This window comes from Diaphorina citri, unplaced genomic scaffold, assembly GCF_000475195.1.
Source record: "Diaphorina citri unplaced genomic scaffold, Diaci psyllid genome assembly version 1.1 scaffold459, whole genome shotgun sequence".
NCBI classification, from domain to species: domain Eukaryota; kingdom Metazoa; phylum Arthropoda; class Insecta; order Hemiptera; family Psyllidae; genus Diaphorina; species Diaphorina citri.
The window spans coordinates 156,693-179,017 of record NW_007377894.1 but is presented as its reverse complement, the minus strand read 5'-3'; the positions used below and the strand labels follow the sequence as shown (position 1 = coordinate 179,017).

The 22,325-nt window shown below is 39.5% G+C and overlaps 2 protein-coding genes and 1 long non-coding RNA gene across 3 annotated transcripts; 1 reads left to right on the top strand and 2 right to left on the bottom strand.

The window, feature by feature from the left end:
- Nucleotides 1-6: 6 nt before the first annotated feature.
- LOC113467356 lies at nucleotides 7-2,527 on the bottom strand. Its single transcript, XR_003391460.1, has 2 exons — nucleotides 2,465-2,527; nucleotides 7-785 (listed from the first exon to the last, which is right to left on the bottom strand). It is a non-coding gene; the product is annotated as an uncharacterized LOC113467356 (long non-coding RNA).
- A 2,643-nt stretch (nucleotides 2,528-5,170) lies between these two features.
- LOC103509032 lies at nucleotides 5,171-15,280 on the bottom strand. The gene is made up of 15 exons (XM_026823477.1): nucleotides 15,228-15,280; nucleotides 14,892-14,948; nucleotides 14,534-14,720; nucleotides 13,875-14,454; nucleotides 13,450-13,622; nucleotides 13,024-13,204; nucleotides 12,596-12,708; nucleotides 12,370-12,406; nucleotides 10,555-10,708; nucleotides 9,797-10,022; nucleotides 7,145-7,945; nucleotides 6,593-6,770; nucleotides 5,950-6,080; nucleotides 5,681-5,795; nucleotides 5,171-5,193 (listed from the first exon to the last, which is right to left on the bottom strand). Exons 1-15 carry the CDS (start codon nucleotides 15,278-15,280, stop codon nucleotides 5,171-5,173), a joined length of 3,009 nt encoding a protein of 1,002 aa, XP_026679278.1.
- Nucleotides 15,281-19,117: 3,837 nt separating this feature from the next.
- On the top strand, nucleotides 19,118-21,031 carry LOC113467355. The gene is made up of 4 exons (XM_026823476.1): nucleotides 19,118-19,154; nucleotides 19,701-19,712; nucleotides 20,002-20,163; nucleotides 20,697-21,031. Exons 1-4 carry the CDS (start codon nucleotides 19,118-19,120, stop codon nucleotides 20,948-20,950), a joined length of 465 nt encoding a protein of 154 aa, XP_026679277.1. The 3' UTR covers nucleotides 20,951-21,031.
- The last annotated feature ends 1,294 nt before the right edge of the window (nucleotides 21,032-22,325 follow it).

Sequence of the window (22,325 nt, the reverse complement as noted above, 5' to 3'; positions counted from 1 at the left end):
TCAGTATTTTTAGGCTAGGTGTTTAATATTTGTATTTTGTTATAAATGATTTTTTTATTTAAAAAAATCCTGTTTATCTGACAAGTGCTATTTTGATTTATATGGAAGAATCTATCACTCTGTGCTGCCAAGTAAAAAAAGAGGTTTGACATAGAGAACTGTAACTGCTTAGGTCTTATCGTCCCGAAATCGAACAGAGAAGGAAGAAAGCCAGCCATTTCGAGAACGAACATTATTCGTTCAGAATAATATCCGCCCCGGGCGGGAATCGAACCCGCGGCCTAATGATTACATGGCAGACCAATCTTTTACCCAAGTATCCACAAGACAAGTATTATTTGAGGTCAAAATAGCACTTCCTTTTGCAAATGTACATTTCAATTAACATGAGACTGCTGTTTAAAATATCATTATTATTTTGTATTTGTTATTAATTTTGTAGTGTGTGTAAATAAGTTTTGTACAGGATGCATTGTATAACGAGAGATTATTGTAAAATCATTGTACAAAAGTTTTAACAATTGTAAAGTTCAACCACTAGTCAATTTTATGTTTGTTTTGAGTAGAATTTATGAGTAGGTCAACAAAGTCAGAAGAGAACTGAAGGTTTTGTGCCTACGACCTATGAATACCTACCAATTGCAAGTAAGTACGTATTTGTTACTGCTAGGTATTAAGTTTGAAGTCTATTGTGTGCATGATTGCCTATCAATCTATTGTAATTAGGTACCTATTATTAATAATAGTAATAAAAAAAAATCATTGGTCCAACTTTGATTTTTTACCTATGAAGAGACAGGACAGAAGGGAGCCAGCTGTTCCAAGAACACACCTTATGGGAATCAAACCCATCACCAAGCACTTAAAAGGTAGTGCACCAAGCTAATTATGCTGGCTGGTTCTATTCTATGACTAAGATGTTAGGTGAACATTAGACACAAATAAATCATGCACAAATGAACAATTGAAAGAGAATACCCTTAAATTACCATGCAAAGTAAGATATCCAAGAGAAATGTTTTGTGGTCTCCTGCGTTCCCAGGTTCTTGTTTTTGAAGCTGGACACATCTGTCAAGTGTTCTTTACAGACCGAGAATTCTGACATGACGCATATCTATTGCGTCACATATTGTGTCATGTCACAAAAGTGAAATCGGGAAATGTTAGTTGGGAAACTGAGATTGTTCAGGGTGTAAGTATATGATATTTGACAAGGGAAAGAAAGTAAGACAGTGTTGTTTGACTCGGACTTTCAGACAGCCAAGCTAGGACAAAAAAGTACAGGTCTTGATACTGTAGACATAATGTGTTTCAGGCTAAAAGAAACAACATACCAGACAGCCAAGCTAGGACAAAAAAGTACAGGTCTTGATACTGTAGACATAATGTGTTTCAGGCTAAAAGAAACAACATACCTACCCATACCCATGGATAAAGATTAAGCATTCATAATAAAAACCATCACCATGTTCCATAACCCGATTCCCAAAAGTTGACAATGAGAAGTTGACTTACATGAGGATCACATCAACCTTATGCTAGCAACTTTGATTTGGCAGAGTAAGCAAAGTACCAGACAGCAATGGAGAGTACAGCTGCAAGGAACTCAGAATTGATCCACTTTGTTTTAAGTGGGTGGTGCCGTTGGCGCCAAGTTAGTTTGGAAATGTTTTTAGATATTTCTGTGTTCAGTATTTTTAGGCTAGGTGATTAATATTTGTATTTTGTTATAAATGATTTTTTTATTTAAAAAATTCCTGTTTATCTGACAAGTGCTATTGTGATTTATATGGAAGAATCTATCACTCTGTCCTGCCAAGTAAAAAAAAGAGGTTTGACATAGAGAACTGTAACTGCTTAGGTCTTATCGTCCTGAAATCGAAGAGAGAAGGAAGAAAGCCAGCCATTTCGAGAACGAACATTATTCGTTTAGAATAATATCCGCCCCGGGCGGGAATCGAACCCGCGGCCTAATGATTACAAGGCAGACCAATCTTTTACCCAAGTATCCACAAGTATTATTTGAGGTCAAAATAGCACTTCGTTTTGCAAATGTACATTTCAATTAACATGAGACTGCTGTTTAAAATATAATTATTATTTTGTATTTGTTATTAATTTTGTAGTGTGTGTAAATAAGTTTTGTACAGGATGCATTGTATAACGAGAGATTATTGTAAAATCATTGTACAAAAGTTTTAACAATTGTAAAGTTCAACCACTAGTCAATTTTCTGTTTGTTTTGAGTAGAAGTTATGAGTAGGTTAACAAAGTCAGAAGAGAACTGAAGGTTTTGTGCCTACTGCCTATGAATATCTACCAATTGCAAGAAGGTATTTTTTACTGCTAGCTAGGTATTAAGTTTGAAGTCTATTGTGTGCATGATTGCCTATCAATCTATTGTAAGTACGTACCTATTATTAATAATAATAAAAAAATCATTGGTCCAACTTTGATTTTTTACCTATGAAAGTTTCAAATTTCCATGTTCGGTTTATAATTTGGATTTTTCCCGTGTACTCGTACCTCGGTGGTGTAGTGGTCAAGACGCTCGCCTGGTAAACCAGGAGGGCGTAGGTTCGATCCCAGCTGAGGTATGGAATTTTATCCTCATTTATTTGAGAATTTGACCACATAATAATGGACCTCTAAGGGTTAGGTGGTAGAGAACGCCTAAGGCGTTAACCTCGCCTAGTGGTTACCTTCCACTCAAGAGTCTACTATTATCAAAGTAGGTACCTACGCACTATTTATTTGAGAATTTGACCACATAATAATGGAGCTCTAAGGGTTAGGTGGTAGAGAACACCTAAGGCGTTAACCTCGCCTAGTGGTTACCTTCCACTCAAGAGTCTATTATTATTATTAAAGTAGGTACCTACGCACATAGGTAGTTAAGGAGTGTAAATTATGTACCCTATTTTAGTGTAAATAGATATAAACTGCTAATATTTGTACCTCTACTAATATGAAATAATATAAATGCCATAGGATGCAACATGTTTTCCACTGTTTTAGAATTTGATCTCAGGTTTTCTTTTCGTCCTTGTTGCACTTCGAAATTTGATAAGACCGAGTTTTTGATGGGGCGGAAATCGAACCCGCGGCCTAGCACTTACAAGGCCGACGCGCTACCAACCAAGCTAACTAGGCTGGCAATCCATTTTCCTTGTTCTCAGGGGAATGGAGTTGCTGGACTGAGTGGTCGCAATGTTCAGTTACCTGTGGCAAAGGCTTCAGACAAAGGACGAGACATTGTTTAGCGGTTAATAATCGGCAGGTGGAGGGCACAGGATGTGAAGGGCCTTTCGTCAGTCAGGAACCTTGTGAAATGCCACCTTGTCAATGTAAGTATCAGAAACAATCAATCGATCAATCAAATCATGAATTAATTATAAGTACTGAAACAGAGAACCTTTTCACGAACTGTTATTTTTTTATTTTTTTTTTTTTTGAAGAGGTTTGACAGAAGGAACTGAAACTGCTAAGGTCTTATCGTCCTTACAGCGAACAGAGAAGGAAGACAGGATAGAAGAAAGCCAGCCGTTCCGAGAACGAACATTATCCGTTCAGGATAAAATCCTAATTGGGCGGGAATCGAACCCGCGACCTAGCGCTTACAATTCAGTCGACAACTCGACATCGATCGACGGCGGGTCGACTAGGTTTCCTATAGAATTCTGTTATTCACCAAACTGAATCGGTGTAAAATTTCACACCTTGGCTGGGACTCGAACCCGCGCACTCCAGTTAGATTAATCATCGATTTATTCCTCAGCATCATTGGGTTGGGAGCCATGGAGTGATTGGTCGGAATGTGATGATGATAACCAACAGACGAGAACAAGGAAGTGTCGGACATCGAACCCAGGACCCGACCTTTGTCAGGGTGAAGATACCGACACCAGGATATGCATGGAGAACAGTAAGTATCATTAGTACCTAATGTTCATCGCGCGTAGGGAAAGGCTTTTTTTTTTAAAAAGAGGTTTGATAGAGGGAACTCTAATTGCTAAGGTCTTATCAAAGAGAGAAGGAAGACAGGAAAGGAGAAAGCCAGCCGTTCTAGTCACGAACCTTATCCGTTCAGGATAAAATTCGTCCCGGGTGGGAATCGAACCCGCGGCCTAACGCTTACAAGGCAGATAGAAGGAAGACAGGATAGGAGAAAGCCGGCCGTTCCGAGAACGAACATTATCCCATCAGGATAAAATCCGCCCCGGGCGGGAATCGAATCCGCGGCCTAGTGCTTACAAGGCAGACGCGCTACCAACAAAAGTAACTAGGCTGGCTCTTGTCTACTTTTGTTCCTATTCTTTTCGGGATTTCAGTGCAGGAAGTTAACTTTTTTGTGCCAAAAAGGGCAAAGAAAACGGAAATAATAATAATAGATTTAAAAAAAGGAGATAAAATAAAAAGGAAGATATAAATTCAATTCTTTCCAAACACACCATTTTTTTATTTTATCAGGTTAATAATATCTTTTAAAAGATATAGGTAGAAACAAAGGGGGAAGAAAATTACCCATTTTTGTTGTGACCTAACGTTTCATTACATCTCTTATTCATCCAGTAAAATACTGATTTTCACCTCCTTTCATTCAACTAAAAACTAAAGTTTCAAGTTTAGGGCAAGTGTAAAACAATGAAACATACTTCAATTTCTTTATCAAATCTTTGACAGGATATGGAGCATTTCAAAGGAAAAGGGGGTTTTCATGAGCCATCATTAAGATGGTTCAAGTAAATTTTCTGGTTTATCATGAAAGAAAATGGTTGTTTCAAAAGCTGTAGGATGATAAAGCAAACCTTCCCAATTCCGTAATTTCCCCTTTTATTAGTAAGCATTGCAGAAAAAATATCAAAAGTCCATATTACAGAAGAAATTCATAAGCCCTTATTGTATCTGTTCACCAATCAACAGGTTTAATAGTGACATACCTAGAGACCGTTTTTGATGGAAAGTTAAAATCTAGGAGGTAATTACTCAAGTGGAGATAGGTAACAACTATTTAGTTCGAGGAGACCAAAGAGAATGGACTTGAACAGATTTTAACTAACATCAGAATAGCAGGTAAGGATAAAATCTAAAAATCTTCATTCAGCTAAGGCTAAAATCTAAAAATGGGTTTCTGGTAATGTTATATTTTTGGTACGATACAACCCTTTGGTTACAGCTTCAAATGATGAAAACCTGAGATGTAAACCAGACTGTTTCGAATTTAGATGTAAATAGAATATAACCTTGTGATAACACAAACAGGTTTGCCTATAACAAATGGAATATATTTTTTATATTTATTTTTTTTTTTTTTCTAAAAAACACTTGTCTACTTTTGTTCCAATTCTTTTCTGGATTTCAGTGCAGGAAGTTGACTATTTTGTGCCAAAAAGGGCAAAGAATTTTTTTTTTTTAAGAGGTTTGACAGAGGGAACTGTAACTGCTATGGTCTTACCCTCCCGAAATCGAAGAGAGAAGGAACACAGGATAGAAGAAACCCAGCCGTTCCGAGAACGAACATTATCCCATCAGCTTAGTTGGTAGGATAAAATCCGCCCGGGCGGATTTTATCCTACCAACTAAGCTAACTAGGCTGGCAAAAAAATCGAATGAAACTCACGACAAGTGAGAAAGGGACTTTACATATACAACAACTTTACCAACACCGGTAGCCACCTACCTGTACACTCCCGAGTTAGCCGTTTCTTAACATTGATACACAAGAGGACTGTTTTGTCCCAGGGTACAGAAGTTTCGAACGAGTCTCCAATGAAGTAATAGTCACACGCAAAATCCTGAAATATCAATTGAAATTAACAACAGCCTAGAGTCAATGCCCTTGCTAATAGCAAAGGTTGAGTGCAAAGGGCATCCACTGGTAAAATTTGTAACCGAAACCAAATGTCAGCCTAAAATCTCATAGACTTTTTATTATGTGGAAACACTTACCCGAATATAGGCAATAATATATGTCAACATATAACCGCGACGTCCATTAGATTCCCCAGCAGGAATACCACCATATCTCTTCGCAATGGAGTAGATCTTGTCCTCATTATTCTTCACATCCTCAGGATCACCTAAAACAAGAAGAGCCATGTTGTCATGCAGAAGGTTCCGGGTTCGAGTCCGACCATTGACAAAAATTTGTACTCGTTTTTCGATTGCAAATATTTCTACGGGTTACTTTCTGGTGTTCTTGTGTTGAGCCAGCACCTAAATGGGAAGTATCGTGTCTCTTATCGACTATATGTGGACAGAACTACAAGGCAGGCCACCCCCTAAGCTAACAAGATTGGCATAGAGGTACTTTTTTAGATTGGGTTGGGTAGGTACTTGACAGACTTTCCGCTCGTCTAAGTAGGTGTGTCCACAACGGAGAACCAACCACCAATCCTCGCCTAGTACCGACACAAGAGAAAATAAACCATACTTATGAATAGAAGCATCCTCAACGGAGTCTTGACCATAGCTCCGCATAAAATCAAGAAATTGAGCTGAGTATTTTTTCTGCTATGATCTCGGTGCGGCGAGGGTCAATGGTCTACGGTCGTGACCGCGCACCAAAGGTTAGACACGGGGTATGGTTTACCTTCAAACAGCACAGTAGCAGCGCACATTTCGTCATCTCTGAAGCCCAGTATCTTGGTGACATACAACTTCTTCAGTCCATCTGTAAGGAGCTCCAGGTAGCCAGGATCTGGCCGGAAGAATTGGCCTGCTTTTAGCTGAACGTTGTCCACCAGTCGAATCGAAGAGGGCTGACATCGCTGAAAAAAAAAGTAAATAATAATAATAAAATAAATGGAACGGCGTTGGGTTATGAGTTTAATATATATTTTTTTTTTTTTTTAAGAAGTTTCCATTTATATTTCATCGACAAAAAACTCAGAACATACATTTTTCATATAAATGGTATACCCACCCGTATAAGCAGAGCTTGTGCCACGGATGGGGAAGAATATTGGGAATAGATGGGAATATTGCAAGTAGCTGGCCAGACAAGGGACTGAAAACAGTCAGTCTTGAATGAACTACCATACTGGTAAGTCACAATAAATTATATTATACAGATTGGTGCGACTGACAGTCAAGGATTTAAAGGTTCGAGACTTGGCAAAATTCAAATAACAATAATACTTACCGCCAAAGTGATGTACAGGCTGATCCCCGGGGGCCGAAGTCTCATGACACTTTTGACAGATTGTGTGGGATTATGGCCTGTGTGGCGTTGGGTTATGAGTTTAATATTGCAAGTAGCTGGCCAGACAACGGACTGGAAACAGACAGTCTTGAATGAACTACCATACTGGTAAGTCACAATTATATTATACAGATTGGTGCGACTAACAGTCAAGGATTTGAAGGTTCGAGACTTGTCAAAATTCAAATAACAATAATACTTACCGCCAAAGTGATGTACAGGCTGATCCCCGGGGGCCGAAGTCGGAGTCACGCCACTCACCATCACAGTCGCGCTCGGGTGCGGTGTCGCGCTCACATGATGCGCAGGCGCGCTAACACCAGTCGCGCTCACCATAGGAGAAGCGCCAGGAACTGAATGATGAGAGGACACCGTCTGTAAACTGTACAGAGGGGGTTGGGGAGGGGCGATGGTTCGAACCCCGGCCGGGGCGATATTCTTCAGCGTACTCCTCGAGGGGATAGCACTTCTCGGCTGGGCGGGTTGGCTAGGCGCGAGCGTATGATTAACCACAGTCGTCGTGTTGAGATGGTTCTTAATGCCGCGGGGCAGGGGCGGAGGTGCGACTTTTTTCTTGCGGCTCCGAGGTTTGGCCGCAGGGGTGGCAGGTTTCTTGCGAGGCTTACGACTAGAGGAAGAGGAGGGAGGAGGTGTGAAGGTGGGGGTACCAGTGGAGATGCTAGGGATGGGGAGACTACTGGTAGTGGACGGGGGGCGCTTGAGTTCCTGCGGTGGATTTTGCTGAAAAGAAGAAAGTTTGGTCATGAATATTTTATCCTAAACAGATAAGGTTCGTTCTCAGAACGGCTGGCTTTCTCCTGTCCTACCTTCTTTCAAACAGATATCAGAGTATCAGAGGTAGCTAAATAACCACAGTCGTCGAGGTAAATCATGTTTTAACTGTAGGACGTGCCCAAGGAAGATAAATAGACATTCTTTGCTAGCCTAGTTAAATTTGAGGGTAGCACGCCTGCCTCCTAAGCGCTAGGTCGCGGATTCGATTCCCGCCCGGGGCGCGAACTTTATCCGAAATAGATTCAAACCCTACCAGTTTTTTTTTTTTTTTTTTTTTTTTGACAGACAATTGTAACTGCTAAGGTCTTATCATCCCCAAAGCAAAGAGAGAAGGAAGACAGGACAGAAGGGAGCCAGGCGTTCCAAGAACACACCTTATGGAAATCAAACCCATTACCCATTACCAAGCACTTACAAGGTAGTGCACCAAGCTAATTATGCTGGCTGGTTCTATTCTATGACCAAGATGTTAGGTGAACATTAGACACGAATAAATCATGCACAAATGAACAATTGAAAGAGAATACCCTTAAATTACCATGCAAAGTAAGATATCAAAGGGAAATGTTAGTTGGGAAACTGAGATTGTTCAGGGTGTATTTGTGATATTGTGATATTCGACAAGGGAAAGAAAGTAAGACAGTGTTGTTTGACTCAGACTTTCAGACAGCCAAGCTAGGACAAAAAAGTACAGATCTTGATACTGTAGACATAATGTGTTTCAGGCTAAAAGAAACAACATACCTACCCATGGGTAAAGATTAAGCATTCATAATAAAAACCATCACCATGTTCCATAACCCGATTCCCAAAAGTTGACAATGAGAAGTTGACTTACATGAGGACCACATCAACCTTATGCTAGCAACTTTGATTTGGCGGAGTAAGCAAAGTACCAGACAGCAATGGAGAGTACAGCTGCAAGGAACTCAGAATTGATCCATGGGCCTTGATAAGCTCTCGAGTAGTAGAGAGAGAATTGAGCGACCGATTCTACAGATGAGGTATCTTCATTGTTTCTGATGGCCTTTCTCAAGTTGGAATAGCCTTCATCATCAAACAACTTCACTGGGTAATCCTTGCCTTTAGCTTTCTTGACTTCTTCGACCCAGCTAAGTTGGAATTTACCGTTGTCACTGATTTTGACAGCTGGAATGACTTGATCTCCTTTCTCAAGTTGGAATAGCCTTCATCATCAAACAACTTCACTGGGTAATCCTTGCCTTTAGCTTTCTTGACTTCTTCGACCCAGCTGAGTTGGAATTTACCGTTGTCACTGATTTTGACAGCTGGGATGACTTGATCGCCTACTTGAGCATAGATTGAGAAACCTTTTGGTAGGCTAGGGCAGTCTAGCTGGAACTCAGCAACGTAGGCTACACTGGTGAGGATAGTGGCATCTAGAGTAGAGTAGGTGACAGGGGTTGGAGATAAAATCCGCCCCGGGCGGGAATCGAACCCGCGGCCTAGCGCTTACGAGGCAGACGCACTACCAACTAAGCTAACTAGGCTGGCCTTCTCTCTTTACTTTGGAAATGATAAGACCTTAGCACAGGGCCGTATCCAGGATTTTGTCGATGCTCCAAATTTTCGGAGTCTCGCCTACATAAAGGAGAAAAATTAAGCTCGAGGGGGGCCCCTCCACCCATTCCTAAATACAGTCCTGCCTTAGTAACTAAAGTTGCTCCTATCAAATCAAACCTTTCTATCAAATAATAGATGTCTCATTTTTAAAAAAAAGTGAAGATCTCATTCCTAAAGGAAATTCAGCAAAAAAAAAAAAAATTCTCTTCTTACCCCCAACATGGCCTTGTGGGTGAAGCACAGCGGTGCATGTGAGTAGATAGCCAGGGCAGGCTGGGGACACACGGGCTGGTTAGGTGTCACCGCAGCGCATGGACAGAACAGGCTCTGATTCGGATTATGCAGGATGTGAAGTGAGCAGTGTGTAGCACACGGTAGAGCGTACTTGTCGCACGACGTCAACTGACAACGCCGCTTGCGGAGTAGAACTTTGTTGCATCTGGAATGGAGAAAAAGCATAGGTTTTTATTATTATTATTTTATTTTTAATCCACAAAATCAATATCAAAGACTCTTCACACCTAAACTTCTGTCCTGCCTTGGAAGCCAGCAATGACACTTGTAGGGAAATATTGGGATCGGAGAAGAAAAATGGCCTAATGGTCAAAGATCCCGACATTTGCAATATACATAATTATTATTTTATTTTTAATCCACAAAATCAATATCAAAGACTCTTCACACCTAAACTTCTGTCCTGCCTTGGAAGCCAGCAATGACATTTGTAGGGAAATATTGGGATGCGAGAAGAAAAATGGCCTAATGGTCAAAGATCCCGACATTTGCAATATACATGGGTACATACATTTTCAAACCATCGAATCCATATGACGGAATTGCGAGACAGAAATTCAAAGGCAATTGCGACAATGTGAGACAGAAAAACAGTTTGTTGCCCCCCCCCCTCTCTCGCTCTCTCTCCCTCAAAAAAATGAAATAATAATAGTAAAGAACAAACAAACAAAAATTACCTCTTCCCCTTATTGTGAGTTTTGTAGAGTGTTGGATTAAGTACGAGCGCTGTATGGGACGGTACTTCGCGGGCTGCTAGCAGTAGATTCTGCTGCAGAGGCTTCCTCATCTCATCCTTCTTCTTCTCGATGTTGATCGTTTGTATCACTTGACCTGCGAACAAGAAGGAAACATGATTTATTGGAAAGTTTGTCGGTATACATGGTTTTTAGTAGTTAAAAAAAAAGGGAGGGGAGGGGAGAAAATCGTCTCAAAAGCAAAGGAAAATCGTCTCAAAAGCAAAGAGAGAAGTTCCGAAAACAAAACGTATTTAACTAAATTGAATTAGTTTACTTAAATAAGTAAAAGAAGAGGTTTGATGGATGGAACTGTAACTGCTAAGGTCTTATCGTTCCGAAAGCGAAGAAAGAAGACAGGATAGGAGAAAGCCAGCTGTTCCGAAAACGAACCCTGTTTAGGATAAAATCCGCCCTGGACGGGAATCGAACCCGCGTCCCAGTACTTACAAGGCAGACACACTACCTTCCAAGATAACTAAGCCTAGGCTAATCAGGAAAGTTGTTGTTAAAAATGTCGATTTTTTTTATTTATTATTTTTACTTCCATATTTTTTTAATAGGTTTGACAGAGGGAACTGTAACTGCTAAGGTCTTATTGTTCCGAAAGTAAAGAGAGAAGGAAGACGAGGGATAGGAGAAAGTCAGTTGTTCCGAAAACGAACCTTATCTGTTTAGGATAAAACCCTAAAAGCGGGTAATCAAACCCGCGACCCACCACTTACAAGGCAGACAGACAACCTTCCACGCTTACTTCTTCTTCTTCTTTACGTACTAAAGGGAGGGGAGGGGAGAAAATCGTCTCAAAAGCAAAGGAAAATCGTCTCAAAAGCAAAGAGAGAAGTTCCGAAAACAAAACGTATTGGACTAAATTGAATTAGTTTACTTAAATAAATAAAAAAAAAAGGTTTGATGGATGGAACTGTAACTGCTAGGGTCTTATCGTTCCGAAAGCGAAGAGAGAAGGAAGACAGGACAGGAGAAAGTCGGCTGTTCCGAAAACGAACCTTATCTGTTTAGGATAAAATCCTAAACGCGGGTAATCAAACCCGCGACCCACCACTTACAAGGCAGACAGACAACCTCCCACGCTTACTTCTTCTTCTTCTTCTTTACGTACCGTCTCCATTGCGGAAGTTGGCTATCATCATAGCTATTTTGATTTTGGAGGCTGCTGCAACTTTGAACAAGTCAGGGGCGGGAATTGAACCCGCGTCCCAGTACTTACAAGGCAGACACAATACCTTCAAAGATAACTAAGCCTAGGCTAATCAGGAAAGTTGTTGTTAAAAATGTCGATTTTTTTTTTATTTATTATTTTTACTTCCATATTTTTTTAATAGGTTTGACAGAGGGAACTGTAACTACTATGGTCTTATCGTCCCGAAAGTAAAGAAAGAAGGAAGACAGGATAGAAGAAAGGCAGTTGTTCCGAAAACGAACCTTATCTGTTTAGGATAAAATTCTAAACGCGGGTAATCAAACCCGCGACCCACCACTTACAAGGCAGACAGACAATCTCCCACGCTTACTTCTTCTTCTTTACGTACCGTCTCCATTGCGGAAGTTGGCTATCATCATAGCTATTTTGATATTGGAGGCTGCTGCAGCTTTGAACAAGTCAAATGACACATTGAACCATTCTTGAAGGTTCCGGAGCCAGGATATTATCCTCTTTCCCACAATTTTTCCTTGGATAATGAGGTGTAGTATTTTAAGCTAACAAAGCCTTGGCTAATCAGAAAAGTAAAACATTACCTAGTCGCCGATGTAATTCGTTCTTGAGCTGCAATATCTTCTCCTCGCGTTGCATATAGTCTATGGTATTGGAACTTGAAGGTTCCGGAGCCAGGATATTATCCTCTTTCCCACAATTTTTCCTTGGATAATGAGGTGTAGTATTTTAAGCTAACAAAGCCTAGGCTAATCAGAAAAGTAACACATTACCTAATCGCCGATGTAGTTCGTTCTTGAGCTGCAATATCTTCTCCTCGCGTTGCATGTAGTCTATGGTATTGGACAGCCAGTGCTGCTGATACAGACCACTCTCCGATTTCTTGTTCGGCAGCTCTTCATCACTATCCGACAGATCTACACCTGACAAAAAGATGGAAAAATTGGTTAGAGTTATCAAGACAAAAAGATGGAAAAAAAAATGATAAAAGTTAAAAATGTTGCCAGTTAAGTTACCTTTTTTTCAGTTGATTTGGCATTCCAGAAAAAAAAGTAAAAAAACACTAAAGTCCGAGTCAAACAACACTGTCTTACTTTCTTTCCCTTGTCAAATATCATATACTTACACCCTGAACAATCTCAGTTTCCCAACTTTGATATCTTACTTTGCATGGTAATTTAACAGTATTCTCTTTCAATTGTTCATTTGTGCATGATTTATTCGTGTCTAATGTTCACCTAACATTTTGGCATCATCATGCTCATGTACAGCTTGTTCTATCCTCTGCAATGCCTCATGTTTCACTCCGGAACCTCCAACTTTCTTCCACTTCCTCCGTTGCTTGGTGCGAAGCTGGGCGGGTAGTGTCAACTTCAGTGACAACACATTGCTTGCTTCCGACACAGCTTTCTCTTTGTCCTTACCTGGGAAGGGAAATCATTTGTTTAACTATGGGGAAATCCAGTTGACTATTAAACAACCAAATTAATTTTATTGTTGTGAACTAGGTATTCAGCAACCAAAAAGAAAAAAAATGACCTTATTCATATGCACATACAGGTGCTTCTCACACTTGCCAGGTTAAATCAATTTTTAATTTCTTTTAACATGAAAACTGGTAGAAGCACTAAAAGATACAATTATTTGGACATAAAGAGAGGGACATCATCATGCTCATGTACAGCTTGTTCTATCCTCTGCAATGCCTCATGTTTCACTCCGGAACCTCCAACTTTCTTCCACTTCCTCCGCTGCTTGGTGCGAAGCTGGGCGGGTAGTGTCAACTTCAGTGACAACACATTGCTTGCTTCCAACACAGCTTTCTCTTTGTCCTTACCTGGGAAGGGAAATCATTTGTTTAACTATGGGGAAATTCAGTTGACTATTTAAGAACCAAATTAATTTTGTTGTTGTGAACTAGGTATTCGGCAACCAAAAAGAAAAAAAATTACCTTATTCATATGCACATACAGGTGCTTCTTACACTTGCCAGGTTAAATCAATTTTTAATTTATTTTAACATGAAAACTGGTAGAAGCACTAAAAAATACAATTATTTGGACATAAAGAGAGGGTTAGGCACACTTACTTTTGCTAACTTTACTAGAGCTAGTATCACTTTTTTCTTGTTTAATTTGAGCTTTAGGTTTTGGTGTTGTGCCTGTGGACGAGGAGGTGGTTGTACTTTTTCTCCTCTTTGGGGGTGGCTTGAGTTCCGACAGCGGGGTCACCTGGTTAGGCTTCTTGAATATTGGAGGAGGAGGCATAGGAGGGACAGAAGGTGTGGAAGCTGCCAGTGGAGGGATATTCTGACATTTCTCAGCAGGTTGAGATGACAGGTTCTCCTTTTTGATTGGCTGATGTCCCATATTAACATTTTTAGATGTTGGTAAAATGTTTTTCAGAATTTGAGAGTGTGATTCTTTTTTGACAACAGGAGGAATGGGTGGTGGGGGTCCAGGAGCATTGCCACCGGCTGAATTGTGATAGGTTGGCTCTAGATCGGTGAAAGTATACGGGTCGTCCGAGTCATGTTTGATCACATTGTTCTTAGGTACGGTATTGTATGATAATACTTTCTTGATGGCAGAGCTGGTAGGTGACAACAGGAGGAATGGGTGGTGGGGGTCCAGGAGCATTGCCACCGGCTGAATTGTGATAGGTTGGCTCTAGATCGGTGAAAGTATATGGGTCATCCGAGTCATGTTTGATCACATTGTTCTTAGGTACGGTATTGTATGATAATACTTTCTTGATGGCAGAGCTGGTAGCGGAACTATTTGACACACCACCAACTCCTATAGGTGCTGCAAGACGGTTGCAAGCATTCACCATTTTGTTTTTCAAAATGGTTTCTATCTTTCCTTTCTTGCAGCCCTTTCGATCTTTCTTCGATGCACGACTAGAATGAGACACTTGCAGGTGACCATTGTACCTGAAATAAACAAACCATTAGTACATTAAATTGAAATGGGGCACTTTTCTAACAATATTCCCATTGTGGTGTCCAGATGTAGGACTATTGCACCCAAACCATCAGCAACAATTGTTACAGATTTAAAAAATAAAGAAATGTATTTTTTACTGTCAATTTAATCAACTTTACTTTGGTAGGGTCTTCGATGCACGACTAGAATGAGACACTTGCAGGTGACCATTGTACCTGAAATAAACAAACCATTAGTACATTAAATTGAAATGGGGGACTTTTCTAACAATATTCCCATTGTGGTGTCCAGATGTAAGACTTTTGCACCCAAACCATTAGCAACAATTGTTACAGATTTAAAAAATAGACAAATGTATTTTTTTACTGTCAGTTTAATCAACTTTACTTTGGTAGGCTTTTTCAATTGTTCTCACAGGATTGATTTCTGTATTTTATCTTGTCAGGAATTGGTCAAAGTGTTTTGAAGCAATACTGATTTGTTTTATCACTTACTTGTTTTGATGAAGACTTAAATTATACATGTCTTTGAACGAAACATTCTGCATCCTCTAATAGTATCAAACAATCCCCATTTTACAGACAAATTGATCCCTGAAAAAGAAAAACATGTTTAAAGATTATTACAAATAGGTATAGGGTTACATTTTTTTTTCCTTTCTTTCAAAAGGTTTTAGCTAACTGTATCATCTATTAACCACAGAACTGGGGCTGTGTTGAATGTATGTTATACATACCAAAGTGAAATCTGGAGACTTGTTGATCATTTCAGGTTCTAGTATCCCATTTTCAATTGAATATCATGGAATGGGTATTAAGATATCACAGAACCAGTAGATAGTTAGCACCATCCAATACCTGCAAAAGGAATTTCAGAAGAAATGAGATTTGTTCCCAATATAGGTAATTAATGTTGAGTAAACCTACACAGTGACATCAAGATCAAAGTAATTAACATTGAGTAAGGTACTGATTGCTATTTTATTGATCCACAGAATGTTTGGAGAACTATGTGGCATTTCAAAAATCATCACATCGTTTAAGAAATGAGATTTGTTCCCAATATAGGTAATTAATGTTGAGTAAACCTACACAGTGACATCAAGATCAAAGTAATTAACATTGAGTACGGTACTGATTGCTATTTTATTGATCCACAGAATGTTTGGAGAACTATGTGGCATTTCAAAGTAAGAAAAAGTCATCACATCGTTTATTTTTGTTGGAATTTGATAGAAAATGAAATTTATATTTACACAAGATCTCTATAGGGCACTTTTTGGTTGACAGAGACTATGAGTCCACTCGAGTTACAACTCGAGTTGGAAAATAATCGAGTAGAAAATAATCGAGTTGAAAAATCTCACTCGAGTCCCATCACTAGTTTATTTTTGTTGGAATTTGATAGAAAATTCCACTGAAATTTACTTATATTTACACAAGATCTCTATAGGGCACATTTTGGTTGACAGAGACTATGAACCAAATGAGTTCTCTCTCAATTCACATAAGGTAAGATGTATCGAATTTTATGTATCCGCAAATAGTTCTGGGAAACGTTCAACTTCCATCAATACTGTGCAGAAAGTTTCGAAATAGAGAAATAGCAAAAATAATTGAATTTTACTTTCTGAAGTTTGAGAACCAAGTAGAGAGTAGGGGGTACTCACGGTTTCAGTTGCTATCATTATGAAAACACCGAAATTGGATAACTTTGGATTGGGATCTTTGATTGAGAATAGGATTAGCTTTCTAATATCGCCTTAGCTTATTCATTTATCATTTGAATAGAACTTTCAGCAAGAAATTGGGCGAAAATTTTCATAAAAGTCGAACTTTTTTGAACTTTTTGAACAAAAGCTAAAAACGATAACAAATAAACCAAAGAGATTTCGTATTGAAATTTTTAAAACAAAATGGCGGCCTAGTAAACAAAAGTTTCTCTTTGGATCTACAAGCCGCGTTTACGCGTCGGCAAATTTTGCAAGTGGTGCCCGTTGCCGTCTTTTTGTTGAACCTGCATATTTCTGGAAAATATTATTTCAAAATGATTTTTCTTTTTGCTGGGATGTTTCTCAGGACATGTTCTTATTCTTATTTGTTTTTCCATAAAGTGCAGAAAATATACCCTGAAAATCCTTGAATAGCTCTTTTCTATTTCATTTCGATTTTTCAAAATTTTAATTGTGGTCCTCCATGAAAATTGTATTTGATGTGTGGACGAGGCTCCTTGATAAGAAGAAAAAAATGTAAACAAACTGCGTGTGTTGTGTTGGAGATATTTGGATCGATGTTCTTGTCTGCTATTTATCATTTGAATAGAACTTTCAGCAAGAAATTGGGCGAAAATTTTCATAAAAGTCGAACTTTTTTGAACTTTTTGAACAAAAGCTGAAAACGATAACAAATAAACCAAAGAGATTTTGTATTGAAATTTTTAAAACAAAATGGCGGCCTAGTAAACAAAAGTTTCTCTTTGGATCTACAAGCCGCGTTTACGTGTCGGCAAATCTTGCAAGTGGTGCCCGTTGCCGTCTTTTTGTTGAACCTGCATATTTCTGGAAAATATTATTTCAAAATGATTTTTCTTTTTGCTGGGATGTTTCTCAGGACATGTTCTTATTTGTTTTTCCATAAAGTGCAGAAAATATACCCTGAAAATCCTTGAATAGGTAGCCCTTTTCTATTTTACATATTTCGATTTCTCAAAATTTTGTGGTCCTCCATGAAAATTGTATTTGATGTGTGGACGAGGCTCCTTGATAAGAAGAAAAAAAAATGTAAACAAACTGCGTGTGTTGTGTTGGAGATATTTGGATCGAAGTTCTTGTCTGCTTCTCTCCGATTCCGATTTTATTTCTGAATTTCTGATCAAGAGCCAAGAATCAAGCTGTATTCTTGTGGAAGTTCCTAGCAATATTTCAACCTTGAAGTTCAGGTAATTAGTTCAATAGTATCTCAGTTTAAAATGTCTCGCAATTTGTGTTCTTTAGTTTTCTTATCAGTGTGTTTGCTGGGTGTTTCCAATGCTAGCAAATGCAGCAGTCCAACCCCTGTCACCTACTCTACTCTAGATGCCACTATCCTCACCAGTGTAGCCTATGTTGCTGAGTTCCAGCTAGACTGCCCTAGCCTACCAAAAGGTTTCTCAATCTATGCTCAAGTAGGAAGAAAGGGTTTTTTTTTTTTTTTTTTTTTTTTTTTTTTTTGCTGAATTTCCTTAAGGGATGAGTTATTCACTTTTTTTTTTAATGAGACATCTATTATTTGATAGAAAGGTTTGATTTGATAGAAGCAACTTTAGCTACTAAGGCAGGACTGTATTTAGGAATGGGTGGAGGGGCCCCCCCTCGAGCTTAATTTTTTCTCCTTGCGAGCGAGTCGTAGATATTCGGGTTTTCGTTCGGAAACTCTCGGCATACGGGTATACCACTATACCCCTCGGCGAGACTCCGAAAATTTGGAGCATCGACAAAATCCTGGATACGGCCCTGTGCTAAGGTCTTATCATTTCCAAAGTAAAGAGAGAAGAAGGGCCGGATAGGAGAAAGTTAGCCGTTCCGAGAACGAACCTTTTTTATTTTTTAAAATATTTATATCAATTTTTGTAAATTGTGTTCAATGTTTAATTTATTAAATAACACAAAAATTGAGTTGAATTGATTTGAATCTATTTAGGACAAAGTTCGCGCCCCGAGCGGGAATCGAATCCGCGACCTAGCGCTTAGGAGGCAGGTGTGCTACCCTCAAATCTAACTAGGCTAGCAAAGAATGTCTATTTATCTTCCTTGGGCACGTCCTACATTTAAAACATGATTTACCTCGACGACTGTGGTTATTTAGCTACCTCTGATATCTGTTTGAAAGAAGAAAGGCAGGACAGGAGAAAGCCAGCCGTTCTAAGAACGAACCTTATGTGTTTAGGATAAAACATTAATTACCAAACTTTCTTCTTTGCAGCAAAATCCACCGCAGGAACTCAAGCGCCCCCCGTCCACTACCAGTAGTCTCCCCATCTCTAGCATCTCCACCGGTACCCCCACCTTCACACCTCCTCCCTCCTCCTCCTCTAGTCGTAAGCCTCGCAAGAAACCTGCCACCCCTGCGGCCAAACCTCGGAGCCGCAAGAAAAAAGCCGCACCTCCGCCTCTGCCCCGCGGCATTAAGAATCATCTCAGTTATGCATAAAATTAGCTAGGGATCTTGATCAACCAGTTCTATTTATTTTACTACCCAGGTATGAGCTTGGTGTCAATCTGTCGTCTTTAAGAAAAGTTTCGTCTCGGAAAATAACCGTGATAAAAATAAATAATCTCCAAAAGTAAATCATAGATTTACTCCTTGGTCATGTCATGGTCAGGAAGAAGATGTGTTTTTGTTATAGCATGACTGGCATGTTATCCGCAGAGTCCTGGGGAGTAGGTGGAACAATTGAAACATACTATGAGAAAATTTGTCCGGTCTAACATGCATTATTTTCATCTTTTTTATAGCTTAGTCCTAGATATTTTTTTCTTTTATTGTTCTATTTTTTAAGGCTTTTTTTCTGATACTAAGCGCTTTAACTACAAGGACATTCGCGTTTTTTTTTTTTTTTTTTTTTTTTTTTGTGAAGCTAAGCGAAGGTGTATACCTACTCGTACAAATGAATTAGGTAGTGTGTTCAGATTGCCAAAAAAAATGTAACTTTGGACGAATAAAGATTCGTGCAGTGTTAACAGGGTGTACCTGCTAAGGTCTTATGGTCCCGAAAGCGAAGAGAGAAAGAGGGCAGGGGTGGAAAAAGTCAGCCGTTTCCAGAACGAACATTATCTCTGTGGGATAAAATCCAACCCGGGCGAAAATCGAACCCGCGACCTACTTAGCGCTTACGAGGCAGATACGCTATCAACCAAGCTAACTATGCTGGCGTGGCCAAGTCTTCTATCTACACTGAAGCCCAAAATAAATCTTGTCTTTGTTTTGCAGATAGCAGTCCAGGTCAGTTTCCTTCTTTCTTTGCTTCTTTTCCCTATTTACTCATCATTCTTTTTCCTTTTTTTATCTCCCTCATTTTTCTTTTTCACAACTTTGTCAGTTTTATTCTTTTTCCTTCAATTATCCTTTATATCATTATGTTAAGGAGGGTCTCTTCCTGATCCCTTACTTATGTGCCGCGTCCATTTTAGTGTAGGACTATTGCACTACCATCCTTTATATCAAGTTTATTTATATGAGAAAATTTGAGTTTATTTATATGAGTATGAAAAATAAACTCCTTTATATCAAGTTTATTTTCAATTCCCAGTGGAGGAAGTGTCTGAGGATGTGCTGACGATAGCTGCCCAGGATCCTGTCGAGTTATCGAACCAGGCGTCCCGTCTATTGGAACACGAGGACCTAACCACCGTCTTCAATCAGTTGCCCCCAGACACTTTCGAGTTCTTCTCAGGTAAGACCTAGAAGTTTTAACTTTTTCAACTAGTGGTATAGCGGTCAAGAATCTTACCTGTTAATCAGGAGAGCGTGGCTTTAATCCCAGTCGGGGTTTGGAAATTTTTCCTCAACTTTTTTTTTGCGAATTTCACAACGTTTATAGTAGTAGTCTGCTGCTGGAGTAAGGGGTCTATTTAGTCCTGTTTGAAAAATATTTATAAACACTATTAAATAAACACCCGTGCCTAGCCACATTGGGTTTATAATACTTCCTATGTAAAAAAACAAGCAATTGATTAGCAAAATTCAATTTATTACTTTGTATATTTCACATTTGTCGTTTTGCTTTTCCAATTGTTATTAATCTCATTTTGTTAATATTGTTCAATAAAAGTAATATTATTACCATTACCATTACTTGACGATTGTGCCCTTCTTCTTAGTTATGTCTGAAATTTACTTTAGCAAAATAGCCTGATAACCAATTTCTTTGCGTTTGCAAACTACAAACAACCATTTATACTGAAGCACTATTTCTATCTTTCACAGAAGACAAGAGCGTTGTATACGAGCCCACATCACGCGAGGAGGCCGAGTTACATCGCGCCCTAGCTGGCACAGGGGACGGTAAAGACATCGGCTCCAGTGCCGTAGATCGGTTCATTACATTCCTAGACGAAGCGGACCCGAGCACGCTTCACCCTACGCTTCTGTTCAGTGCGGCCGGTGTGACGTATCCCCCGAATGGATTCCATAGCACCGCCACTGCGACGGCCCCCGCACAGGACCTGAGGCATTCCTAGCGACGAAACGGCGAGAACAGGCGGAGAACGTCGTGAGAACAGGCGGAGAACGCCGTAAGAACAGGCGGAGGAGAACGAAACACATTAGCAATGGTCCATGACATAAGGATATACGAGTACTAAATAATAGGAACTTTATGAATGGATTCCATAGCACCGCCACTGCGACGGCCCCCGCACAGGACCTGAGGCATTCCTAGCGACGAAACGGCGAGAACAGGCGGAGATCGTCGTGAGAACAGACGGAGAACGAAACACATTAGCAATAGTCCATGACATAAGGATATACGAGTGCTAAATGATATAATGAAGGTGAATAATAGGTACATATGTTTCTAATTTCTATGGTCTGGTGATGTTTTTTTTTTTTTTTTTTTTTTTTTTTTTTTTTTTCTGTTTTTGTTTGTTTTTTTTTTTTTTTTTTTTTTTTTTTTTTTTTTTTTTTTTCATGTGATAGTTAGTCTTTAACAGTAATCTCACTCAGCCTGAGGTAGGCCGGGAAAGCTAGCACACGGTTGTCCAGACGGTCACTCGTCCGGATACTAACCACGTCCAACGTAGCTTATCTTCAGTGGTCCGCTAGGAACCAAGATCAGATTCGTATAAGCTTAACCCGACCTTTAGGACTGTTTCCCCTTACACCTAAACCTCAGGATGGGCTGTTTGTGTACGAGTAGGGAACTTATGTACGTGCTATAGCTTCAGCTATCATTTTGTAATTTTGCTCGTCACCTGTGTGGAAAGGAAGTTTAGACAGTGTGAACGAAAAAAAGAAGGAGGCAGCAGAAAATTGAATAGTATTATTGAGACTTTGTACCTTGAAACCGATTTCAAATTTCCCAGAGATTCAGAATTAATTGAACGAAGGGAGTTCCAAGACCTGGGTCTGTCAGATTGTCTGAGAGACCTAGGTCTGAAGCTATTTCACATTGCGACCACACACGTTCAAACGGTCTGAGAGTCAGTGGCAGGCATTATTTGTAACTAATGGCCGAGTCTGATTTTAAACTTTCTTTAAATGGATCAGTTGCACTTACCTGGATGATATTGCAAAGTCATAGAGCAGGAAAAATGAGGACCAAGGGGATTTTCTTCTACGACTTCTAGAGCCCGAGGTAAATCGATTTAAAAAATACCGGTAAATCGTGAAGTTTGACGTCACAGCATACGCTCCCGTAGGCGATGACGTAATAATCTATGACTCCCGCTTCGTTTGTTTGTGCGCAAGCGTTTCTGCGCTTTTTGACGTGAAATCTGACGTCACAACCCTTTGAAATTTTTCATTCGAACGGCAATTTAAAATTGAATTTTCGACCTTTTAAAGTTGCTTTTTCGGAGTTTTGACCTCAGATTTAGATTTTTCACTACTTCTCAC

Coding starts and splice junctions, on each gene's coding strand:
- LOC103509032 (XM_026823477.1), bottom strand. CDS start 15,280: ATGCAGAATGTTTCGTTCAAAGACATGTATAATTTAAGTCTTCATCAA. Junction 14,949..15,227: donor TTAAGTCTTCATCAAAACAA/GTAAGTGATAAA, acceptor TGTTTATTTCAG/GTACAATGGTCACCTGCAAG. Junction 5,194..5,680: donor GCTAACTCGGGAGTGTACAG/GTAGGTGGCTAC, acceptor TTTACATCTCAG/GTTTTCATCATTTGAAGCTG.
- LOC113467355 (XM_026823476.1), top strand. CDS start 19,118: ATGACTGGCATGTTATCCGCAGAGTCCTGGGGAGTAG. Junction 20,164..20,696: donor CACTTTCGAGTTCTTCTCAG/GTAAGACCTAGA, acceptor TATCTTTCACAG/AAGACAAGAGCGTTGTATAC.